This window comes from Juglans regia, chromosome 16 (assembly GCF_001411555.2).
Source record: "Juglans regia cultivar Chandler chromosome 16, Walnut 2.0, whole genome shotgun sequence".
Lineage (NCBI taxonomy): Eukaryota > Viridiplantae > Streptophyta > Magnoliopsida > Fagales > Juglandaceae > Juglans > Juglans regia.
The window spans coordinates 5,283,326-5,309,229 of NC_049916.1; the positions used below are offsets into that span (position 1 = coordinate 5,283,326).

Here is a 25,904-nt window from a genome sequence, read left to right on the forward strand (position 1 = left end):
TTATTTTATACTCTTTTATATATGATATAAAGATATAAAATGCTTGAATAACATCAAATTTGTTGAATCACCCGATCGGTCATTTTTTTATTCTAAATCCGGTTATGACTTTTCGAGCTTTCGATTGAATATCATCATCCTTGTAGCCTTTTGCAAGAAGCAACTTATTGTTATTGGATGGTCCCTTAGCTCCATAAATCTTAGCATATCCCTTCGATCGTAATATTCTTTGTGTTTACTATTTTCTTTTTCTTATTCAAAACAGAGATGGTTTTAAAAAAGAGAATATAAAAGCACATGAAAATAAAAGATTGTTGTTTCCAACTAGAAATGTGTAGTACAGACAGAGACAGGTACTTATATATAGTATAAATTATCACGAGTTCATCCAATAATGATACAGACAAAACGACAGAAATTACAAACACGTAGGCATCCTTTCATTAATAAATATTATTTTTAGAATATTTTATTATTATTTTTTATCAATTTTTAATTATTATTTAATATTTTATAATTATCTTTTTATTATCATTCACAAAATACTTAAAAATATCTCATTAACCAAATTCAACCCATGTCTAGTCGGCAATTGATCGTGACATCTTACCAAAAGATTTATGAAGCTCTACACGATAATATAAGATAATCAATCTATCCAATCAAAACCTCGGAGATAGATGGGCCTTCAATGGATGTTTCATCACTGTAGTGAACTCTTCTTTCTCTGACAAATCAACCTTGTCTCCATCCACAGCTTTCCACTCAAATTTCCATACCAAATTGGCCACAAAATACTCCAAATGAAGGATTGCCAAACCAGACGCAGGACAAATCCTCCTCCCTACCCCAAACGGCATCATCTTAATCTCTTTACTTCCCGTTATATCAAACAGTACTTCCCCCACTCCGCTGTCATTGCCGCTCAGGAATCTCTCCGGCTTGAACGCCATGGGATCCTCCCAAACCTTGGGGTCCCAACCCATCTCAGCAACCATAAAATTCAAATTGGCATTCTTGGGCACCAAGTAGCCCTCCAAAACTACATCCTCTGTCACCGCATGCGGCAACACACCATGTGCAGGTGGGTGCCGCCTTAAACCCTCCAAAACCACAGACTTCAAATACGACATCTTATGCAAATCCTCCTCCTTCACCTTCTTGATCTCACCATCATGGACACCAACAACACCTTTAATCTCTTGGTAAAGCCTCTCTTGGACATGCGGATATTTCACAATATTTGCCATAATCCACTGCAACGCCGTGGACGTAGTATCTGTGCCCGCGTTGAGAAACTCCGAGCACAAACTGACTATTTCGCCCATGTCAAGCTTTCTTTTTTCTTCCGGCAACTCCAAATCCAGCAACGTTTCCACGTACGATACCACGAACTCGTCATCATCTTTGTCTTCCAAGAGGACGTCGGCCTGAACTTTTGCCCTGCTTAGTCTTTCTTGCTTCACTCTCTTCCTCACTTCTATCAAAGGCATTAGTATGGCCTCCTGATCTCTACGAAGGTTGAACAACTCGTCCCAATGCTTACGGAACAATATCATTCCAATCCTTGGAAAGATGTTGAGTAGTTTATAGCTGTCGAGTGCCAAAAGCTGGCGACGCTGGACAACTTCGATTTCTTTAATCTGGGTCTCGCTGAGCTTGTCCCCGAAACACATCAGAACCAACAGGCAAAACATGGCGTATTGAAAATGGTCGACTACGAAGACAAGGTCCGCCTTACGCATAAGGTTGTCGAGGAGGATGTCCAAGACCCACGAGCGTGCACGAGCGTATGACTTGACGCGCGTAGGGTGGAGGATCTCGGAGGTAAGATTGCGGCGGAGGAGGCGCCATGTCTGGCCATAGAAGGCGGTGTTGATGCTCTGCTGGTTGCTGTTGAAGATCTTGGTGGTGGGGAAAGCGGGGGGGCGGTCAGCGAAGACTGCGCCTTTCTGAACGAGGGCTTGGTGGGCGATCGAACGGTCGGCGACAAAGATGTTGGGTCGGAAGCCGATACGGAGTGTGACTATGGGGCCATACTGGGCGTGGAGGTTGCGAAGGATGGGCTCGAGGTCAGAGAAGGACTTGCGGAGCCATAACAAGTTGCCCAAGCCAGGGATGGTGAGGGGTCCTGGAGGAAGCTGCTGCTGGCCCTTTTCAGAGATTTTCTTGAAAATTAGATGGCAGAGAAGAGCCGAAAAGAAGGAGACGAGGATGATGATGAACCAGGTCTCCATTTTTAGGTCAAATATGTGGAGGAAGGAATGGATCGAATATAAAGGTGAGCACTGATGAGCATATGATTTATGGGAAGAACCATGGTCTTTAAAAATTTGAGCGAGGTCGTAGTTACTGTTGGTGTAAAACGACCTTTAAAGAGGAGAGGCTTTGGTGAAAGAAAATACACAACGCTGCCACACTAGTGTTAATAACTTAATACGGTAGAATTATTCTTTATTATCTGTCTGATTGCTCATTTTTTCTAAATTAATATGATGGGTGAAGTCAAACAATGTGAAACTTTGGAGTAATTTTGTGCTATGACCAATTTGATGTGGACAGCCCTCAGTCGTTAGTGGCGGCTGAAAGAGCATCTATGGATTTAATTTCATTTCCTTGGCAGAAATGTTATATATGGACCAAGAGTTATGTACACAGACTCTTGACATTGTCAAGAGTGTTTTTGTTACGAAAAATGCTTAATGCATGCAAGTGTCATGTATTCTGCATAAATATGAAATCTATATAAAAAATATATTTTTTTAACAATATCTCTTGATATAATATTAAATAATTGATTTATAAGAGACATATAATAAATTAATTATTTAATATCATATTATGGGATGAAAATAAAAGAGATGATGGATAGTATTATTCTTTTTTTTAATAATAGATTTTATTTATTTTTTTAAATACAGTGTACAAAATTTATAAACTCTATAACTAAATCTAACATTACTCGTTTATTATTTCATAAACTTAGAGAAAACATGCCAATATCAAAGCTAATACCACACGAGCCAACCCCTAAGATTCATCGCCACCCACTTTGATCGTGTCTTAAGCCCCTTGTTAGATTGGATTAAAGCGGGTGATGGCATTACCAATTTACCTCTACCACAGGCATTGTGTTTAGGGGTGATTAACGGTCCGGTCGGACCGGACCGGACCGAGACTTAGACCGGTCCAGTTCATATTTTAGAGGACCGAAATCATTCGGTCCGGTCCACGGTCCACAGTTTTTTCGGACCGGACCGGACCGGACCGAATGAAAAATTTTAAAAAAAAAATATTTTTTATATAATAATTGTACAATTAACAATATAAATTTTTAAATATATTATTAATACTTGTTAATATTCTATAAATTAACAATATTTTATATATATCTTCATTTAACCTATCACTATTAACAATATAAAATTTTAAATATACTATTAACACTTGTTAATATTCTATGAATTAATAAATATATAATATCAATTAGTTAATTATATAGTAATTATATAAATTAATAATATAATTTTCATCTAATTTATTATTATTGACCATATAAAATATTTTTTTATTGAGTTTGTTACATAATCCACATTAATAAGTCACTTAATTTAATTTAGTATTTTAAATAAATTTTTTTATTAATTATTTAAAAAAAAAAAAAAAGGGCGGACCGACTGGACCGGACCGAACTGGTCCGGTCCCTTTGGGTGTTCGGTCCGGTCCGGTCCGGAAAAATAATGGACCGAAAATTTTCGGTCCATCGCCGGACCGGACCGGACCGGCCCGTTTGCAGCCTAATTGTGTTCATCGATGCAGTACATGTCTCTCAAATGGGCCTAATTTTAAAGAGTACTGCTACTGTTGGCTTTAGTATGTGTTTTTTTATATGTTTTTTTTACAATTATTTTTTATAGAATTTTTTAATACTTTTAAATATTTAAAAAAATAAAAGAAATTTATAATATTATTAAAAAACATTTCTTTAATCATGAAGTAAAAAAATTATTAAAAAATACTTCCTTAATTACGAAGTAAAATAAAAAAAATAATTTTTTTTTACTTCATGATTAAGGAAGTATTTTTTAATAATATTATAAATTTCTTTTATTTTTTTTAAATATTTAAAATTCTTAAAAAAATATATATAAAAATAATCGTAAAAAAAAACATATCAAAAAACATATGATAGAGCTAGCGGTGCCTCCCAGCGGGAGCCACCAGCGGTGACTCTATCATTTTCCAATTTTAAAAGGATTACTAGTACCTATAGAACCAAAGTCCACAATTACTACTTGTCGTGGCCATGAGGAGATTCATCTTTCATTATTGAGAAAATCTTCATACCGGTCGGGTGTTTTTTTTTTCTTATTTACACCTTTCAATCAAATTTGGACACGTAAGAGACTTATAAGAATTACGATGGTTGTGACTTTTCTCTCTTCTCTCCCTTTCATTTCTTTTTTCTCTCTTCTCCCGTCTTCCGAAACAAATTTCCAACCATAGCTGGATCTTTCCTCTAACCATCTCTCAGGTGCCATTCCACCTAATCTCTCTGACCTTTCCTTCTTAGAATTTTTGCTTCTTTTATGTAACTAGCTCACTAGCCCCATCCCATCTCCCGATTCCCTCCTCATTTGGCAAACTTATCGATTTAGTCACTCTTGGGTTGGCTTCATGTTTCTCTCGAGTCCAATACACTCAGAACTAGGACAACTCGGTCAAGTTGAGAATCTGATTCTCCAACAAAAGCAACTCGAGGGTCCGATCCCTGCCGAGCTGGGTAACTGCTCCTCACAATCTTTATTGCTGCTCTCAACAGTCTCAATGGATCAATTCCAAATGATTTGGGTCATCTCAAGAATCTTCCAATTCTTAACCTAGCCAACAATAGTCTCTTGGGCGAGATACCGAGCAAACTCGATGAACTGGGCCAACTCGACTACATGAATCTCATGGGGAACAAACTTTAGGGTCCAATTCCAAAGTATCTAGCTCAGTTAGGCAATCTAGAAACTCTCGACTTCTCAATGAACAAGCTCAAGGGAGGCATTCTGGAAGAATTAGGAAACATGGGAAAGCTAACAAGCCTGGTTTTGTCAAATAAAAATATGTCTGGTTCTGAAAGATTGAAGGATTTCATATATTTCATTTTCCTTACCAAATGTTGGATATACGGTGTGCTATTTAAAAGGAAACAATACCCAGTGGTGTGCAAGCATTGTATCGAGCAGATTGTGTGCACTGACATTTCTAGCCTAGATGTTAGTCGGTTACAACAGAATTGCAATTCCTCAATACAAAGAATAATTTTACAACAGAATTACATAATTGTTTTAGAAGATTTTGTCGAGTGAAGGTGCGGAGGACCTTTGCGTGGTATTGAGTTGAGACCACTTTCAATTGTGCTCTTTTGTGGAGTTGAGGTGAAGCCATTTTCGGTTGTCATGCTTTTACGTTCGATACCAAGAAATATATGTTCCAACACAACAAATCTGGAACTCTTGATACTAGCAGAGACTCAAATTTTAGTGTGTGTGTGAGAGAGAGAGAGAGAGAGAGAACAGAAGGAGAAAGGAAGCTTAAGGTTGCTTAACGAGGGGTGGGGGGAGGAGAGAGAGAGAGGAGAACATAGATCAAGTTGGGGGAGGAGACAAATTTATGAAGATTCCCTACATGTAATTGTATTGTTAATTTTGTTAGAATCCATACGTGTCTTCTTATCAGTGGAGGGTGTAAAATACTGAAAGGCACCCTTCCAGCTCCTAGCGCCTCTCTTCATTATTTTCTCCAACTCCGCATGTTCGTGACGGAATATATCAATATGATATTTTTGAAATAATGCAACAGAGCAACACTATATCCACCGAAAATTTGTCCCAAATGTGTATCCCAAAAGCTACATTTCATCTTTTTCTTTTTCTTTTCTTCTTTTTCCATGGATTTTTTTAATCATCATAAACATTTAAAAAAATAAAAAATTCATAATATCATTAAAAAATACTTTCTTAATCACTAAGTAATAAAAAAAAAAAAGTTTCGAGATACATTTTCTAGACACATTTTCGAGAACTTTAGCATTTCTAAATGCAATATTGACAGTAATAACGTAAATCAAGCAACAGATTTCACTGAATTCACCTCAACACCTCATAATAGTTGACAATCAAGCACCAAGGGTCAAGCATCCTCTTCTTGTTCTTTTTGTTTTTTCCTTCTTTTTTTTTTCAAACAAGCTCGATATATGATATATTATAATTAAGGGATACATAAATAAATAAAGGATATGGGGATCCCGGCAAACACCATTTCTTAACTAATGCAGCACTATATAAAAAGAAAAGGAAATGGGTCCTAGAAACAAATAAATGTTTATTGTCCTTCCCTGTTAGGAGGGAGCCGCACAAAGTGACTATTTTTGAAAACTTTATCGCGTTATACGTCGTCGCAAAACTCCACACTATCCCAAAAGAGTGTGATTCTCGTGTCGGGGGCAAAAGTAAAAAAAGTGGGGCTTGTGGGTTGTGGCGGAGAGAGATTGCCAATGGACAAAAAAGGAGGTGGCGATTGTCGGACGCTAACAGTTCAAATAATTTGCTAAACACTTCATATATAAGAGTATCTTAGCAAAATTTGATAAAAACATAAAGGAAAGCAATAAGAAAAATAGTAAGATAGATGTAAAAATGAACGGATTATAGTTTGGATCAATTCAAGTAGACTTCAAAATCTTTGATATCGCGTGGTGCCCACTCACCTGTTTCTTTATTGCCACAACAGTCAAAACTAAATGATCTGATGGTGAGAAAAGCTCTCGAAATGAGTGGTGCGTGAGGCCCACGCGTGGTTGTTGGCAACGCGTGAGACCCTGTTAGACCCCCACATCGAGTTGCCTCTAGAGATGCCACACATGCCCTAGTCATGGTGGGAACATACACCTTGGCTAGCTCACAACCATGCCTTGGCTTGTGGAAGGTCACGCATGGGGCGCCCAGCAAGCATGCATGCCTTGGCCCACGCGATGGTACTCACGGAGCGCCTAGCGTGCGGGCTACCGAGGGCCTACCCAGGCGCACAACCAAGCACCGCACGCCCATGCGTGCGGCAATGCGCGCGGCACAGCCTGTGCGCGCAGCACAGCCCATGCGTTTGGCATGGCACGCAAGCCGCTTGCCGCAAGCCCACGCACATTCCAGTGCGCACTCTAATGGGCTGCGTGGCCCTACGCGTGCCCAAGTGCTGCAAGGCCATGCACACAGCCTTGTGCCGCATGGCCAGCCCAGCCAGCGCGTGCGCGCACTCCTAGGCCACCTGTCTGCTGCACGCCAGCACATGCCCATGCCCATGCCCACCATCCTGCCGCACACCAACGAGGTTAGTGACATGCCGTCCAGAGCACGACTCCAGCCCGTGCCTTGCAGAGCAGGCGAGTGGCATGCCATCTAGCACATGGCTCCAGCCCATGCCTTGTAGCGAGCGCCTAGGCCACCAGCCTAGGCCATGCAGCGCACCACCATGGCTCACCATCAGCAAGCCATGCCGCACCACTTGACCATGGACCAGCCCGAGACCATCATGCACCAACCTAGCCCATTATGGGCCATGCATGCCACGGCTAGACTTGGTCCATGACCACTATCATGTCATTTACTTTATTTATTTTATTTTATTTATTTATTTAATTTCAAGAGACCTATTGGGAGTTTCCAAATTGTTTTGCTTATAAATAGGACCTTATGCATTTCCCTTGGAATCTTTTGGCAAAACTCTTAGTGAAGGAACTATTATTTGAGAGATCATTTTCGGTGCCATTACACTTGGGCTTTTTGGGTGAAATTCGTGAACCCCAAAGAGAGATTTACACATTGCAATTCATTGAATATGTGTAAACCATTGATCTTGTTTCTTTACAACTTGGTGAAATTCGTGAATCCAAGTTGTGATTATCAATATATGATATTTATTCAATTCTTGTACAATTCTTGAATCAAGTATTGAATTGTTATTTTTAATGCTTTGTTCATTCAAGTTCATTAGTGTTTTGCACTTTGTTCTTGAGTGTTCATCTTTGTTCTCGAGGTTCTTCACATTTTTGTTCTTCCAAATCCTTTTTGCCCTAGTAGTCGACCAACATAGGTGTTAGTCAACTTTCCATAAGTTGATTGCTCATCTTTTGTTACCCTAGCCGAACACCACAATCTTGCCAAGTCAAGTCCAATTCGGCAACCATTTGCCTTATTGGGACTTGCTTTAGCCGCACACACCACTTACCATAATTAGTGTTCCTACATTTTAGGAACCCTAATTGACCATATCTCTACCATAGCCGGCTATATACACTTCCCATTTGAGTTCCAAGAATTTAGGAAACTTTCCTAAATTCACTCAACTACCTAACTCGTCCAACCCTAGCCGCCCCTACCAAAACCTTAATTCCAAAGCCCTAGCCGTCCAACACCACTTTCCTAAACCCTAAACCCAAGTCCCAAGTGGCGCCAACCCTAGTCCACACTAGTGCCGTGCGCCCCTTACCACCATTCTAGCCATACACTTCCTTGACCAATTCCACCATTCCAAACATCCATTCTAGCCTAAACACTTAACCTCACCATCCCAAATTGGTCATTGTGACCATCATTGATCTAGGACCAAGCAAGAGAGGGACAAGGTTTCAGTCATTTCAAGACTACCATTGGCGTGGTGATCCTAGTGTTTAGGGACTTGACCGAGGTCCCTAATATTAATTGGTGCTTTCATTGAGAGGATTCTTGTTTGGTGAATTTTGAGAAGTTCTCACTTCTCTAAGAGGTAAACGACGCGTTAACTCAAACTTTGTGAATTGATTAAGGGAGACCCTCGTTGGATCTCATATATTTTGTTGATTGTGAAATTGAAGTTTGGGGGTTGAGGTAGAGGACGGAGTAGTGTTCTTGAAGGGATAAGCCACCCTTGAAGGTGGAGGATCAAAGGTTGGACCGTGTGTGTGCAAGAGGGGTTGCCCACCCACGAAGGTGGACAACTCAAGGTTGGACTTGGTGAACCTTTCTACCATCCAAGAAGAGTGCACATTGCTGTCCAAGCTACACCAACCAGAATTTTTCAGTTTGCAAGCTAGTTTGCAAGAGGTTAGTTTGCAAGCACCATGGCCACAAGCAACCAAGAGACAGAAGTGAACAAGAGTTCCAACCGGGAACGGATTGAGAACCTCAAGGAGCACAGCACAAGAGTATTGGTCATTTTAAGTGAGGTCAACACTACCATGGCCGAGCTTAGGATGGCCTTGAATATCACCACCCGTGATAGTGAAGAGCATAGAAGAACCATGGAAGTTTTGAGGAGAGAAACTCACGAGAATATTGAGAGTAGGGGTGTAACCGGTCCGGTCCGGTCCGGTTTTGGACAAAATCTAAGACCAAACCGTATGTACCGGTTTTGTAGTTTTCAAAACTGATTACGCACCGGTTACCCTCATAAACTGGTACTTCCAGTTTTACCAGTTTCCGGTCTGGTCCGGTCCGGTTTTTCGATTTTTTTAAAATGTAAATTTCACAGTTTGTTATTAAAAATTTGTTTATAAAAAAAAATTGATTTAAAAAAATCTGTTTTATACTTTTATTAAAAAAAATCTGTTTTAACTTTTACTACAAAAATCTACTTTATTAAAAACTACTTCAATAAAAAATCTGCTTTACTATAAAAAATCTGTTTTACTACAAAAAATCTAATTAATTAAAATCTGTTTTAGTAAAAATTGTTTTCCAAAAAACTGCTTTACTAAAAAAAACTGGAAAAAACTGAAAAAAAATTGATAAAAACAAAAAACTGCTTTACAAAGTTATAAATAAAACTACTACAAAAACTTGGAAAAAAAAAGATCTGAAATAAACTGCCTTCTCTACAATAAGTCCTTGCATGTTAAAGGAAATAACTTACTACTTACACATATTTTTTAGAGCAGTCATAAGAAATTCAAGAATGGACATCAACAAGCCTATGAGCTTATGGAATAAAATAAGTTCAAAAGTCTAAATTAGAAGTCCAAAAGTCCAACAAATTACAAGTCCAAAAGTCCAAATTACAAGTCCAAACACTTAAAAGTCCGAATTACAAGTCCAAACACTTAAAAGTCTGAATTACAAGTCTGAAAATCCAACAAATTACAAGTCTAAATTACAATCACTTAGAACATCCAACAAAATACTTCAATAGCTATGCACCAAGCCACCAACTCCAATAGTCCCTTCAACAATCCTTGCAATTGTATGAAAATAAATCAAACAATTAATTCTAATAAAAAGTTAGTAATTACATTAAATAAAAAAAATTAAGAAAATATGTTATATAAGTTGACCTACCTTAAATTTAATTATCTCCAGTTAAAGAAGTAGATCTTGAAGAACTCCCTAGGTCATCCATGAGCTCTACATAAAAGGGAAAAAAAAAATATAATAATTAAAACAAATTATTAATATGATTTACACTTAAGATATAGTTAAAGAAAATGTGAATGACACTACGTACCTATATCAATTTTCTCAAACTCCTTAACATCATCCATTAAAGTACGAATGTTAATCGTGGCAGGAGAACGAAGCCAATTTTGTGTACAAATAAGAGCTTCTACCATAAGAGGAGATATGCTACTGCGGAAAGGATCAAGTACTCGACCTGTTGTGCTAAAAGCTGACTCAGAAGCCACCGTAGATATCGGACCTGCAAGAACATCCCGCGCAACTCTTGAAAGCACGCGGTATCTAATGGAGTTGACCTTCCACCAAGTCAACAAGTCAAATTTCACATCATCTTCTTCACATTTTTCAAATAAATATCTCTCCAATTCAGATTTTGTCACCAAAGAGTTATCCGACTCCAAACGCTTCTTAATTTGTGCATGGATTAATGATCTAAAATCACCTTGACCTACCTCAGCAGTTGAACTTGTACCACTAGCCCCTCTCTCACTTGATTGGCTTATAGTTTGATCTTGTGCCCCAACATTACTTTTATCATTTTCACAATAACTATCATATAAACGAATCAAAGCATCTTGAACCCGATCCACCAACATAAAAACTTTTGAACTATTATCCTCATATATTCCTTCAAAAATATATGTTAGACCACGCATTTTATATCGAGGATCAAAAACCAACCCAACATAAAACAAAAGATTCATTTTTTCAATATTTCCCCAATACTTCTCACATTTAGATTTCATACTAAATGCCATTGTCCTCAAATTATGAGGCCCTTCCATACACTCCAAATTAATTGCAGCTTCAATTGTTGCTAGCTCAAATAAAAAACTATTGCAAGTGACATAATTGGTCCCCAAGAAACGCAAGGTTACATCGTAAAAAAGTTTCAAAAATTTTGCAAACAACCTACTCTTATCCCAATCATCCATGGTTGGAGGCCCTAACTTGGATGCTCCTTTACCCAACTCACTAACACCATCATCATCATCACTATCATCCTCCCTAACACTCTTAATATATTCCGGATCTTCATACTCTAGCCGTTGAAATGCTTTTTGAAACTTTTCAGCCCTATCCAACATCATATAAGTGGAGTTTCAACGGGTTGCTACATCTAAACATATACCACTTTTACAAGTAATGTCTTCACTGTCACTAGGGGTGTAACCGGTCCGGTCCTGTCCGGTTTTGGATAAAATCTAGGACCGAACCGATATGTACTGGTTTTGTATTTTTCAAAACCGATTACGCACCGGTTACCCTCCTAAACCGATACTTTCGGTTTTACCGGTTTCCGGTCCGGTCCTGTCCGGTTTTCAGGTTTTTTTTAAATTTAAATTTCACAATTTGTCATTAAAAATTTGTTTATAAAAAAAAAATTGATTTTAAAAAAATTGTTTTATACTTTTATTAATATATTAGACTATATAATAGTATTAATATTAGGCTATTGGTATAGTTATAAGTTATATATTAGTATTAGTTATAAACTTTTAGTGATTTAGTATTAACATTTTATGTAATAATTTATAAATTATAATAAGAAATTATTTCATATATGAATATATATGTTATATATAAAATTTCACATAAAAATTTATAATTATACATTATAAATAAAACTTATATATATTAATATTTAATATATATAAAATATTTTGTATAAAACTTATATATAAAAATCTTATTTTTTATTTTTTTAATCAACCGGTCCAGTCCAGTCCAAAAAATTCCGGAACCGGAACTGGACCGGAACCGGCCGGTTTTTACGTTTTAAAAACCGGTTCCGGACCGGACCGATTCAAAACCGGTAAAACCGGTCCGGTTCGGTCCGGTCCGGTCCGGTTTTTCGGTTTGAATTTACACCCCTAACTGTCACAACATTGCTTAAATGTGTTCCACCTTTGTGGAGATGATTTTACATACTTCACAGCTCCTCTAATTCTTACAATTGATTGATCATATTCTTTCAACCCATCCCGAACAATCAAGTTCAAGATATGAGCACAACATCTCATATGCAAGAACTCATGTTCCAAAATAGTATCCCTTCTATTCTTTGTCTTTCCTTTTGAGATTCGAAACTACCCCATTATTTGAACTTGCATTATCAAGTGTAATTGTAAATATTTTGGGCCTTCCCCATTCTAGCAAATACATTTCAATTTGTTTACCTAGTGTCTCACCCTTATGGTTTTCAACCTTGCAAAAATTGATAATTTTTTTGTGCATGTTCCAATCTTTATCAATAAAATGTGCAGTGAGACACATGTAGTTAAAATTTTACACGGATGTCCATGTATCCGTGGTTAGACAAATGCGCTGCCCCTTAAGAGCACTTTTCAGATTGTCTTTCTCTCTCAAATAAAGTTTATAAATATCTTTTGCAACCGTTACACGTGATGGAATCGCATTCCATCTAGGTTGCAAAACAAACATGAATTCTTAAATCCCTCCCCTTCCACATGTTTAAAAGAAATCTCATCAAGAACCAACATTTCTGCTAAAGCTTCTCTACACGCCTCAACACTAAAAGAAATAGGTACAAGCCCCCCACTGCTTGATCCAGACTGGAAACCTAATATAGATTGGTTTCTATCTACTTTCCTAAGTGAAGTGAAGACTTCTTACATGTTTTTTCCAAGTGCCCCCACATTGATTTTGTGCCATTTATATTAAGATCACAAGCATAAGTCATCCCACAAAGGTTACATGAAGCCCTAGGTTTCGACTTATCCTCAGTACGAATCTTTATAAATTAATCCCAAACTACTGATCTTTTCCTACCAATAGATGGCTTACTTACATTGGATTTGGGAGAAAGCGGATCATTAGTCGCCATTGATTCCACAGTCTTTTGACTCCTTTCCATTGTAGGTTGAATATTGTTATGTGTTTCTGTTTCATTTGAATGATCCATATGTGATTTTGTGGTAACAAAAATAAACATTAATTGTTGATCATATTTAGAAAAGCTTACTCGCAATGAATGATTTTAAAATCTGGAAAATGATTGTAAAATCTAAAAAATCCCATGGTTCCTTAGGTTTCTAACCATCCACTGATCTAGGCCATGGACATTAGACCAATTCAACGAGAAAGCCTAGGCCACAACCAACAACAACCCAATCGGCAATATAACAAACTGTCAAACATTAATAAATTTTGGATTAAAAAAAATACCCTAATATCACAAAATCCAATCAACCCAATCGGAACTGTCAAACACTAATAAATTTCGGATTAAAAAAATATCCTAATATCACAAAATCCAATCAACCCAATCGGAACTGTCAAATACTAATAAATTTCGGATTTAAAAAAAATACCCTAATATCACAAAATCCAATCAACCTAATCGGAACTGTCAAACACTAATCAATTTCGGATTAAAAAAAAAAAACCCTAACATCACAAAATCCTATCAACCCAATCGGCATTCAATATTCACAAAAATCCCAAATTCACAAAACCTAATCACAAAAACCCTAATATCACAAGATCCAATCACAAAAATCATAGTAGGCTACTGCTGGTAAGTAGTATGTAATTTCAAAAAAAAAAAAACTTACCATGGGCTAGGGGAAGAATCTGAGACGGGCTGAGAGACTTGAGAGAAGAGAGATTGAGAGCGACGAGAGAGTTGAGAGACGAGAGAGTGAGAGAGAAGTGAGTGAGAAGTGAGAGATGAGAGAGACGAAGAGAAAGTCGAAGACGAAGCGTCAAAGATTAAAGCGCCGCTGAGTTCACGAAGAAGACGTCGAAGAGTCTGGACTCTGAAGTCTGAAGAGATGAGTTTCAATTTTAGGTTTTCACTTTCAGTTTTTAGTACTCTTTTTACTTTTCAAATAGATTAAATCATTAAAACGGCACCGTTGGTTTTGGCTGGCAGCCTGGCCCTTTACTATTTAATTAAAATTTAATTATTTAATTGAATCTTTTCAATGTGTTTTTTTTTTAAATGATAATTAAAATTTTTATATATTTGTAATACATTTAATAGACTATAGACTATAGTGATTCACTGATTATAGTAATTTAATATAACTATTAACTATATATATTTGTAATACATTTAATATACTATAGTCAAATATTTTATATAATAGACTATATAATATATATATATATATGTAATACATTTAATATACCATAGTCTAATAGTATTAATATTAGCCTACTAGTATAGTTATATATTAGTATTAGTTATATATTAGTTATACTGATCGGAATAACTATTTGTAATACATTTAATATACTATTCTCAAATATATTATATATTAAACTATATAATATATATATTTGTAATACATTTAATATACTATAGTCTAATAGTATTAATATTAGTCTATTAGACTATTAGTATAGTTATATTATATATATTAGTATTAGTTATAGTGATTTAATATAACTATATTAGTATAACTATATTCTATATTATACTATTAGTATTAGACTATTAGTTAAATAGTTATAAACTTGTATATTAGTATAGCTATATAATATATTAGACTATATAATAGTATTAATATTAGCCTATTAGTATAGTTATATATTATTATTAGTTATAGATTATATATTAGTATTAGTTATAAACTTTTAGTATTAATTATAAGTAATTAAGTATAACTATAGTCTATAGTCTATATTAGACTATTAGTATTAGTTAAATCGTTATAGACTTATATATTATAATATTAGTATAGCTAAATAATATATCAATTTATCAGACTATATAATAGTATTAATATAAGACTATTGGTATAGTTATAAGTTATATATTAGTATTAGTTATAAATTATATATTTAATATTATTATTAGTTATAAACTTTTAGTAAAAACTTTTAGTATTAATTATAAGTATAACTATAGTTTATAGTCTATATTAGACTATTAGTATTATTTATAAACTTATATATTAGTATTAACATTTAATGTAATAATTTAGAAATTATAATATGAAATTATTTAATATATATGAATATATATATATGAAATTATAAATTAACATTTAATGTATAAATTTATAATTATACATTATATATAAAACTTATATATATTAATATTTAATATATATATATAATATTTTGTATAAAAATTATATATAATTTTTTTTTAATCAACCGGTTCGGTCTGGTCCAAAAAATTCCAGAACTGGAACCGGCCGATTTTTACATTTTAAAAACCGGTTCCAGACCGAACCGGTTCAAAACAGGTAAAACCGGTCCTGTCCGGACCGGTTTTTCGATTTAAAATTACACCCCTAATTGAGAGGATAGAAAGAAGAATTGTAGAAGGCCAAGCTCCACGACATGAAATGAACGGACAAAGGCATGATGCTTTTGTGGATGGGGTTGAAACAAGCGTGTCCGAATCTATGCATGATCCTATGCAAGAACCACCAAGAGTGGAGATGAGAAGAGGGGGACGCGTGGAGCAAGGTAATGTGGCGGTGGAAAGATGGATTCATGGTGGAAGCCACCATGGGAGCCCAAGCTTGAGGGGAAGACCACAAGATCTGAGGTACGAGGCACCTAGATATGAAGAGGGCCATGAGGCCGAATATGCTTATGAAGATGAAAGGCCTTGGGGCCATGAGAACCAAGGCGATAGAAGACCCAACTACTATGATCGAAATGGAGGCAATCATGGAAGGAGATATGATGATGAATTCCATGAGGAGAGAAGGGGAAACCGGGCTAATGATCGGAGACCCAAGAGACCCAAAGTGGACTTCCCTAAGTTCAATGAGAGAGATCCTTATAAATGGCTCGACAAGGTTGATCATTATTTCCATACCTATGAGGTGCCGAGAAGAGAGAGGGTATCAACGGCATGTTTCTACTTTGAGGGTAAAGCTAGCAAGTGGTGGAGATGGATTAGAGATCAATATGAGAAAGATGAGAAAAGATTGGGATGGACCGCATTTGAGAATGAATTTTTGCTTCAATTTGGCCCTTCGCCCACCATTAATCATCATGGGCAATTGACTAAATTAAAACAAGAGGGAAAGGTCCACCACTACATAGAAGAATTTCGGCAACTACAAACCCTTGTGAGAGGATGGTCCGAAGAAGCACTTGTTGGCACATTCATTGATGGTTTGAAGCCTTGGTTAGCCAAGGAAATCAAATTGAAGCAACCAACAAGAATTCAAGAAGTAATGAGGATGGCCGAAATCCTTGAAGAAAGTAGTACCATGGAGAAAAGATTTTCCAAGGATGTGGGGAGTAAAACCTCGAAAACTTTGCAAACCAAAGCACCTTGGAAAACTAAGGTGGAGATGGAGGTTTCTAAACCTAAGCCATATGAGGTTAAGAAACTCTCTAGAGAGGAAGTCCAAGAAAGAATCAAGAATGGATTGTGCTTCAAATGTGGAGATAAATGGAACAAGGAGCATTCTTGCAAATCGGAAAAGGCTTATGTGATGATTGAAGATGATGAAAATGAAGAGTCTTCAAAGGGTGAATCAGAACAAGAGGAAGCCGAACCTAGTGAGGATGAGGAAGATGCCGAGTTGTCACTTAATGCTATGTCCGGAGTTCAAAGGCCCACTTCTATGAGGGTCATGGCATGGATAGAGAAATTTGAAGTTACTTTATTGGTGGATAGTGGCTCAACCCACAATTTTATCAATTCCAACATTGTCACCAAGGTTGGATTGAAGCCAAGCACTATTGAACCATTTGAGGTTAAAGTGGCCAATGGAGACAAGCTAAGGTGTGAAGGCCTTGTGATAGAGGTCAAAATAAATGTCTAAGGAGTAAGAATCGTGGCGGATTTGCATGTTTTGTCCTAGTGGGACTTGATGTCGTCTTGGGAAATGCTTGGCTTAAAGGCATTGGCAAAGTGGTGAATGATTATGAGAAGATGACTATGGAGTTTCGGATTGGGTCTAAAAAGAAATTATGGACAGCTTTGACACCCAAGGAAGTGAAGTCTTGTGAGGCTATGATGTTTGAAAAATTGTGTAAAGGTGGAGTTAGTTGCTTTGCCATTATTCTAGCAAAACAAGAGGCACTATTTGAGGTTGAGAAGAATGAAGAGAGAAGCAAGAAGGATGACTTGTCCTTACTACCCGTGGAGGTCCAAGAGGTCTTGAGAGACCATAAGGGAGTTCTAGAGGTGCCAACTACTTTGCCACCTACTAGAGTTTTTGATCATACCATTGCCTTGGGAGATGAGAGCAAACCGGTGAATGTTCCTCCATACCGGTATGAAGAAATGTTGAAAGGAGGCTTGATAAGGCCTAGCAATAGTCTTTTTTCTTCACCGGTCTTGTTGGTGAGAAAGAAGGATGGCACTTAGAGGTTTTGCACCGATTATAGGGCTTTGAATAAAGCCACCATCAAGGATAGGTTTCCCATACCTACCGTTGATGAAATGTTAGATGAGTTGCATGGGGCTAGCATCTTTTCTAAGCTTGATTTGAGGGTTGGTTATCACCAAATCCGTATGAAAGAAAGAGATGTGCACAAGACGGCCTTTAGAACTCACAATGGCCATTATGAGTACCTTGTGATTCCGTTTGGATTGTGTAATGCTCCTTCAACATTCCAAGTCGTCATGAACACTATTTTCAAGCCTTTGTTGAGAAAGTTTGTATTGGTTTTCTTTGATGATATATTGGTATACTCTAAGAATGTGGAAGACCACAAGCTACATTTGAAGGTGGTGATGAAGATCTTTGAAGAACACCACTTTTTCATTAAAGCATCTAAATGTACTTTCATGGAAAAAGAGCTTGAATATTTGGGGCACTTCATTTCGGGTGAAGGAGTCAAGGTGGATCAAAAGACGATTGAGGCCATGGTTGATTGGCCATTGCCAAGTGATGTTTCGGCATTGAGGGGTTTCTTAGGGTTGACCGGCTACTATAGGCGGTTTGTGAAGAACTATGGGCTTATTGCTAAGCCACTTACTTCCTTGTTGAAGAATGACAATTTTGCATGGGCTCAAGAAGCAAGGGAGGCTTTTGATGAATTAAAAAGAGCAATGACCACAACTCCCGTATTAGCATTGCCGAACTTTGAGAAGACCTTTGAAGTATACACCGATGCTAGTGGTGAGGGAATATGGGGTTGTTTTGGTCCAAGAAAAAAGACCAATAGCTTTTATTTCCAGAGCACTAGGGCCTATGAAAAACGCTTGGAGTACTTATGCAAGGGAGATGCTTGCGGTTGTGCATGCCGTGAAGGTATGGAGACCATATTTGTTGGGAAGGAAGTTCACTATAGTCACGGATCAACAAGCCTTGAGACACTTGTTGCAACAAAAGATAGTAACTCCGGAACAACAAAAGTTTCTTATCAAGTTATTGGGCTTTGAGTATGATATTGTGTATCAACCGGGAAAAGAGAACAAGGTTGCGGATGCACTTAGCAGAAAAGAAGGAAGCTCATTATTGTGGCAAGTACATGGAGAGAATGAAGCTAGTTTAATGGCCTCGAGTGGGGCCGAATGGAAGATATGAGATAAGATAAGAGAGGCAACAAAGCTTGATGCAAGAGCAATAGAAATTGTGGAGCTTTTATAAGCTCAAAAGGATGGAGTCATCGGGTTTAAGATAAAAGATGGCCTCATTTACTACAAGGAGTATGTTTATGCACCTAATGTGCCTAACTTGAGAAAAGAGATTCTTGATCACTTTCATGATAGTAAGGAAGGTGGACATTCGGGGTGGTTGAGAACATACATACGTGTAAAACATTTTTTCTATTGGGAAGGCATAAAGAAGGCCGTCAAGAAGTTTGTAGCCGAGTGTGATGTATACCAAAAGTCCAAGTATGAGACAAGACCTCCATCCGGGTTGTTGCAACCATTACCTATTCCTAATTTGATTTGGGAAGACTTGAGCATGGACTTTGTTGAAGGGCTACCTATTAGTGGCGGGTTTGAGGTGATACTTGTTGTGGTTGATAGATTGAGCAAATATGGGCATGTCATTCCACTTACTCACCCATACACGGCCAAGAGTGTGACCAAGGCTTTCATTGATCATGTAGTGAAGTTTCATGGATTTCCAAAAAGCATTGTCACGGATCGTGATAGAGTATTCATGAGCTCCTTTTGGACTGAGTTGTTTGAGCTCCAAGGGAGCAAATTGAAGGCAAGTTCATCTTATCACCCACAAACCAATGGGCAAACGGAAGTGGTTAATAGAATACTTGAGCAATACTTGAGGTGTTTTTGCCATGAAGAACAAAAAAAGTGGGGGGAATATTTGTCTTGGGCCGAATATTGGTATAACACATCATTCCATGCTTACATACAACGAAGTCCATTTGAAGTGGTATATGGAAGAGCACCACCAATTTTGGTGAACTATGAGAGGTGCACGTTAAAGAATGATGAAGTTGAGAAAGAATTGATCACTAGAGATGAGATCCTAGTGAAGGTAAAAAAGGAGCTTGCTAAAGCTCAACAAAGAATGAAGAAGTACTATGATGAAGGTAGAAGAATGGTTGCATTTGAAGTGAGAGATTATGTGTATTTAAAATTGCTACCGTTTGGCCAAATGATTTTGAGAAAGAAACTTAACTTGAAGTTGGCCAAGAAATATTATGGACCTTTCAAGGTACTTAAGAGATTGGGTGAAGTGGCATATAGGTTGGAACTTCCTCCAACCTCCAAACTACATCTGGTCTTTCATGTAACCGTTCTCAAGAAGAGGATTGGTGACCCTAATCTTATTGTGGAAGAGCTACCCAAGTTTGATGATGAAGGGAGTATGCTCTTGCAACCAAAAGAGGCTCTTAATTATAGGGTTATTCCAAGAGGGAGAAAAAGGTAAAGTGTGTGGCAAGTTTTGATCAAGTGGAGTAAAGCTCCAAGAGAAGAGGCTACTTGGAAAGATTATGATGACATAAGGGTGAGATTACCTGAATTTATCCTTGAAGGCAAGGATATACTTGAAGAGAGGGGGATTGTTAGACCCCTACGTCGAGTTGCCTCTAGAGATGCCGCACATGCCCTAGTCATGGTAGGAACATACACCTTGGCTAGCCCATAACCATGCCTTGGCTCGTGGGAGGTCATGCACGGGGCGCCCAGCATGCGGGCTACCGAGGCTACCGAGGGCCTGCCCAGGCGCACAGCCAAGCACCGCACGCCCATGCGTGCGGCAATGCACTCAGCCATGCGTGCAACACAGCCATGCGTTTGGCATGGTGTGCAGCAGCGCGCTTCACGCCCACGCACATTCCAGTGCGCACGCTAATGGGCCGCGTGGCCCTGCACGTGCCCAAGTGCCGCATGGCCATGCGCACAGCCTTGTGCCGCACGACCAGCCAAGCCAGCCCAGCCAGCACGCGCGCACACGCCCAAGCCACCAACCTGCTGCACACCAGCACATGCCCACGCCCACCATCCTGCCGCACACCAGCGAGGTTAGTGAGGCATGCCATCTAGCGCACGGCTCCAGCCCGTGCCTTGTAGAGCAGGCCAGTGGCATGCCCACCAGGCATGCCATCCAACGCATGGCTCCAGCCCATGCCTTGCAGCCAGCGCCTAGGCCCCCAGCCTAGGCCATGCAGCGCACCACCATGGCTCACCATTAGCAAGCCATGTCGCACCACTTGACCATGGACCAGCCCGAGACCACCATGCACCAACCTAGCCCATCATGAGCCATGCATGCCACGGCTAGACTTGGTCCATGACCACTATCATGTCATTTACTTTATTTATTTTATTTTATTTATTTATTTAATTTCAAGGGACCTATTGGGGGTTTCCAAATTGTTTTGCTTATAAATAGAACCTTATGCATTTGCCTTGGAATCTTTTGGCAAAACTCTTAGTGAGGGAACTATTGTTTGAGAGATCATTTTCGGTACCATTGCACTTGGGCTTTTTGGGTGAAATTCATGAACCCCAAAGAGAGGTTTACACCTTGCAATTCATTAAATATGTGTAAACCATTTATCTTGTTTCTTTACAACTTGGTGAAATTCGTGAATCCAAGTTGTGATTATCAACATATAAGGTTTATTCAATTTTTGTGCAATTCTTGAATCAAGTATTGGATTGTTATTGTTTATGCTTTGTTCATTCAAGTTCATTAGTGTTTTGCACTTTGTTCTTGAGTGTTCATCTTTGTTCTTGAGGTTCTTCACATTTTTGCTCTTCCAAATCCTTTTTGCCTTAATTGTCGACCAACATAGGTGTTAGTTAACTTTGCATAAGTTGATTGCTCATCTTTTGTTGCCCTAGCTGAACACCACAATCTTGCCAAGTTAAGTCCAAATTCGGCAACCACTTGCCTTATTGGGACTTGTTTTAGCCGCCCACACCACTTACCATAATTAGTGTTCCTACATTTTAGGAACCCTAATTAACCATATCTCTACCATAGCCGGCCATATACACTTCCCATTTGAGTTCCAAGAATTTAGAAAACTTTCTTAAATTCACTCAACTACCCAACCCTAGCCGCCCCTACCAAAACCCTAGCCGTCCATCACCACTTTCCTAAGCCCTAAACCCAAGTCCCAAGTAGCGCCAACCCTAGTCCACACTAATGCCGTGCTCCCCTTACCATCATTCTAGCCATACATTTCCTTGACCAATTTCACCATTCCAAACATTCATTTTAGCCTAAACACTTAACCTCACCATCCCAAATTGGCCATTGTGACCATCATTGATCGAAGAGCAAGCAAGAGAGGAATAAGGTTTTAGTCATTTCAAGACTACCATTCGCGTGACGATCCTAGTGTTAAGGGACTTGACTGAGGTTTCTAACAGGCTCATGCGGTGAGTGGTTGCAAAACTATCACTTCTCTCTTAATGATTTACAGCCTAGAAGCCTTCTCGTACCGCACCTATCTCAAATGTTGGAAAACTACAAATCTATTTTTTTTGAACTTCGGAGAAAATAAAATAATTAAGTTAAATAAAGTGGATAGATAGAAGAAGAAAAGAGGAAGAGGATAAGGGAGAATTAGAAAGAGGAGGAGCCTCTCCCTCCTCTCCGACAAAAAAAAGCAGATAGTTTGGAGGAGAGAGAGAGAATCAAGCATCCTTTGCTTCTTTGAAATGATTTTGTTTGCAAAGCACTGGCTGACATATCTACTGCATTATTGCTACAACTTTACACTTGTATAAATCTAAGCTTCTGTACGTGTAATGAGAACCTAAAGAAAAATACAAAATTCTTAGAAAAAGGCAGTATGGACTATAGATCAGTACTTAAAGATTAATTGTTGTTTCTTTCTACCTCGAAAATCTTATCCATTCTATGAAAATAAAATACATAAGTGTCTCATTCTTTATCAATATATATCTTTGCAATTGTTTTTTTTTTGGGTGAGCCTCAATATTCCTCACTGATCTCTTTAATTTATTAAAAATTTGTTCAATTAGATACATCTAACTACACTGCACTAATCCAGCAAGAAAAGCTTCACAGGAAATGAACAATGGTAGATATAGACTTTCCAAATAAGGTAGGGGTCTATAATTCTATATTGTAAATAAACAGACTCCATTGTAAATAAGGTTAATTGGGGTCTATATTGTAATATTGTGAAGTCCACAAATTTTGTTTCTTTGTAGGAAAATACGATCATACAAGTTTCTGAGCATGTTACGTATTGCACAACAAAAACTGCATATTGTCCGCTTTATAACATGTATCTGAGTTCTGAATCTGATAATATATTTTTTTTATAAGTTATTTTTTTACAAGTCTTTTTTTTTTTTTTTATAAGTAACTGAGAATTTTATTTAACTCAAAAGACATAGCTTAGACAGGATCGGGACGTATACAAAAGAAACACCTAGACACAAATAGAAAAAGATCACTTACTTCGAAATCTCTAAGTAACTGATTTAATTGATGATGATATACAAGATGATATATAAGAGAAAAGATCTATCTAGATCACAATAATAAAACAAATAAATCATAAAAATTTAGGCCATTAAAACTTATAACAATGCCCATAGAAATAAGGTTCTAGAAAAGAAGGCTCCAAGTTCCTCGATTGTCCGCTCCTTATCTCCTTTATCTGTTCTATTGTCCGCTTCTTATCTTCAAATGTGCCTTCTGCCATTTATGAAGCCCAACACGACAATATAAGATAATCAATCTGTCGTCCATTATAATCCAATCAAAACCTCGGAGATAGATGGGCTTTCAATGGATGTTTCATCACTGTAGTGAACTCTTCTTTCTCTGACAAATCAACCTTGTCTCCATCCACAGCTTTCCACTCAAATTTCCATACCAAATTGGCCACAAAATACTCCAAATGAAGCATTGCCAAACCAAACGCAGGACAAATCCTCCTCCCTGCCCCAAACGGCATCATCTTAATCTCTCTACTTCCCGTTATATCAAACAGTACATCCCCCACTCCGCCATCATTGCCGCTCAAGAATCTCTCCGGCTTGAACGCCATGGGATCCTCCCAAACCTTGGGGTCCCAACCCATCTCAGCAACCATGAAATTCAAATTGGCATTCTTGGGCACCAAGTAGCCCTCCAAAACTACATCCTCTGTCACCGCATGCGGCAACACAGCATGCGCAGGTGGGTGCCGCCTTAAACCTTCCAAAACCACGGCCTTCAAATACGACATCTTATGCAAATCCTCCTCCTTCACCTTCTTGATCTCACCATCATGGACACCAACAACACCTTTAATCTCTGTGTAAAGCCTCTCTTGGACATGCGGATATTTCACCATATTTGCCATAATCCACTGCAACGCCGTGGACGTAGTATCTGTGCCCGCGTTGAGAAATTCCGAGCACAAGGTGACTATTTCGCCCATGCCAAGCTTTCTTTTTTCCTCCGGCAACTCCAAATCCAGCAACGTTTCCACGTACGATACAACGAACTCGTCATCATCTTTGTCTTCCAAGAGGACGTCGGCCTGAACTTTTGCCCTGCTTAGTCTTTCTTGCTTCACTCTCTTCCTCACTTCTATCAAAGGCATTAGTATGGCCTCCTGATCTCTACGAAGGTTGAACAACTGGTCCCAACGCTTACGGAACAATATCATTCCAATCCTTGGAAAGATATTGAGTTGTCTATAGCTGTCCAATCCCAAAAGCACGCGACGCTGGACAACTTCGATTTCTTTAATCTGGGTCTCGCTGAGCTTGTCCCCGAAACACATCAGAACCAACAGGCAAAACATGGCGTATTGAAAATGGTCGACCACGAAGACATGGTCCACCTTACCGGAATATTCATTGACAGAGTAAGGCATAAGGCGGTCGAGGAGGATCTCCAAGACCCACGAGCGTGCACGAGTGTATGACTTGACGCGCGTAGGTTGGAGGATCTCGGAGGTAAGATTGCGGCGGAGGAGGCGCCATGACTGGCCATAGAAGGCGGAGTTGATGCTGCGCTGGTTGCTGGAGAAGATCTTGGTGGTGGGGAAAGCAGGGGGGCGGTCAGCGAAGACTGCGCCTTTCTGAACGAGGGCTTGGTGGGCGATCGAACGGTCGGCGACAAAGATGTTGGGTCGGAAGCCGATGCGGAGTGTGACTATGGGGCCATACTGGGCGTGGAGGTTGCGGAGGACGGGCTCGAGGTCAGAAAAGGACTTGCGGAGCCATAACAAGTTGCCAAAGACAGGGATGGTGAGGGGTCCTGGAGGAAGCTTCTGCTGCCCGTTTTCAGAGATTTTCTTGAAGATTAGATGGCAGAGGAGAGCCGAAAAGAAGGAGACGAGGATGACGATGAACCAGGTCTCCATTTTTAGGTCAAATATGCGGTGGATTGAATGGAATGTAAAGGTGAGCACTGAGCATATATAAAGGTCTTCTGTACGTGTCATGCGAACATAGAGAAAAATACAAATTTCTTGGAAAAAGGCAGTGTACATCAGTACTTAATTTAATACATCCAAGTTTCCAACTATAGTATACGTACTTGTCCATCAAGAAAAGCTTCACAGGACAAATAAACGGCTAAATAGACCATTATTTTAAAAGAACATGCAATGGTAGATATTTTAAATAGAATAGATAGACTCCATTTTAAATAAGGTTGGTGGGATCTATATTGTCCACGAATATATGGTCACACACCCGGCCTTGTCTTATACCCTACTTTAGTTTAGGTCCATGTGTTTTTTTTTTTTTTTAGAAATAACATATTGTGTTCTAGTTCTCTAGAAATAAGTCCCTCTGTCAACTTTTCCATCAATCAATATTAACAAAAAACACATAGTCCAATCAAAAACTGACATATAACATCTATAATTAAAAAAAAAACATCAAAGTTTTTAAACAAAAACTAATTTTAATAATAAAAAATATTTTTTATTATTGAGAAAAAAGAAGAAGACGCCATTGGTGGTGGTCGATTTTTGGCCACCAAGTGGGTGGCCCCATTCGAGCCACCCTGTGGCTACGGAGGTGGTGCCCCAGCCTACAGATGCAGTCGGATGCATACTAAGTTAATA

At 38.4% G+C, this 25,904-nt stretch overlaps 2 protein-coding genes across 2 annotated transcripts; both read right to left on the minus strand.

Annotated features, from left to right (window-relative positions):
* Positions 1-298: 298 nt before the first annotated feature.
* LOC118344840 (cytochrome P450 89A2-like) lies at positions 299-2,749 on the minus strand. The gene has a single exon (XM_035686281.1). It carries the CDS (start codon positions 2,235-2,237, stop codon positions 663-665), a length of 1,575 nt encoding a protein of 524 aa, XP_035542174.1. The 5' UTR covers positions 2,238-2,749; the 3' UTR covers positions 299-662.
* LOC109004267 (cytochrome P450 89A2-like) lies at positions 299-25,310 on the minus strand. The gene is made up of 2 exons (XM_035686280.1): positions 23,601-25,310; positions 299-669 (listed from the first exon to the last, which is right to left on the minus strand). The coding sequence occupies exons 1-2, from the start codon at positions 25,272-25,274 to the stop codon at positions 655-657; spliced, it is 1,689 nt and encodes a 562-aa protein (XP_035542173.1). The 5' UTR covers positions 25,275-25,310; the 3' UTR covers positions 299-654.
* Positions 25,311-25,904: the final 594 nt, after the last annotated feature.

What these genes read in the sequence shown, in the direction of transcription:
- LOC118344840 (XM_035686281.1), bottom strand. Translation starts at nt 2,237, where the DNA reads ATGGAGACCTGGTTCATCATCATCCTCGTCTCCTTCTTTTCGGCTCTT.
- LOC109004267 (XM_035686280.1), bottom strand. Translation starts at nt 25,274, where the DNA reads ATGACACGTACAGAAGACCTTTATATATGCTCAGTGCTCACCTTTACA.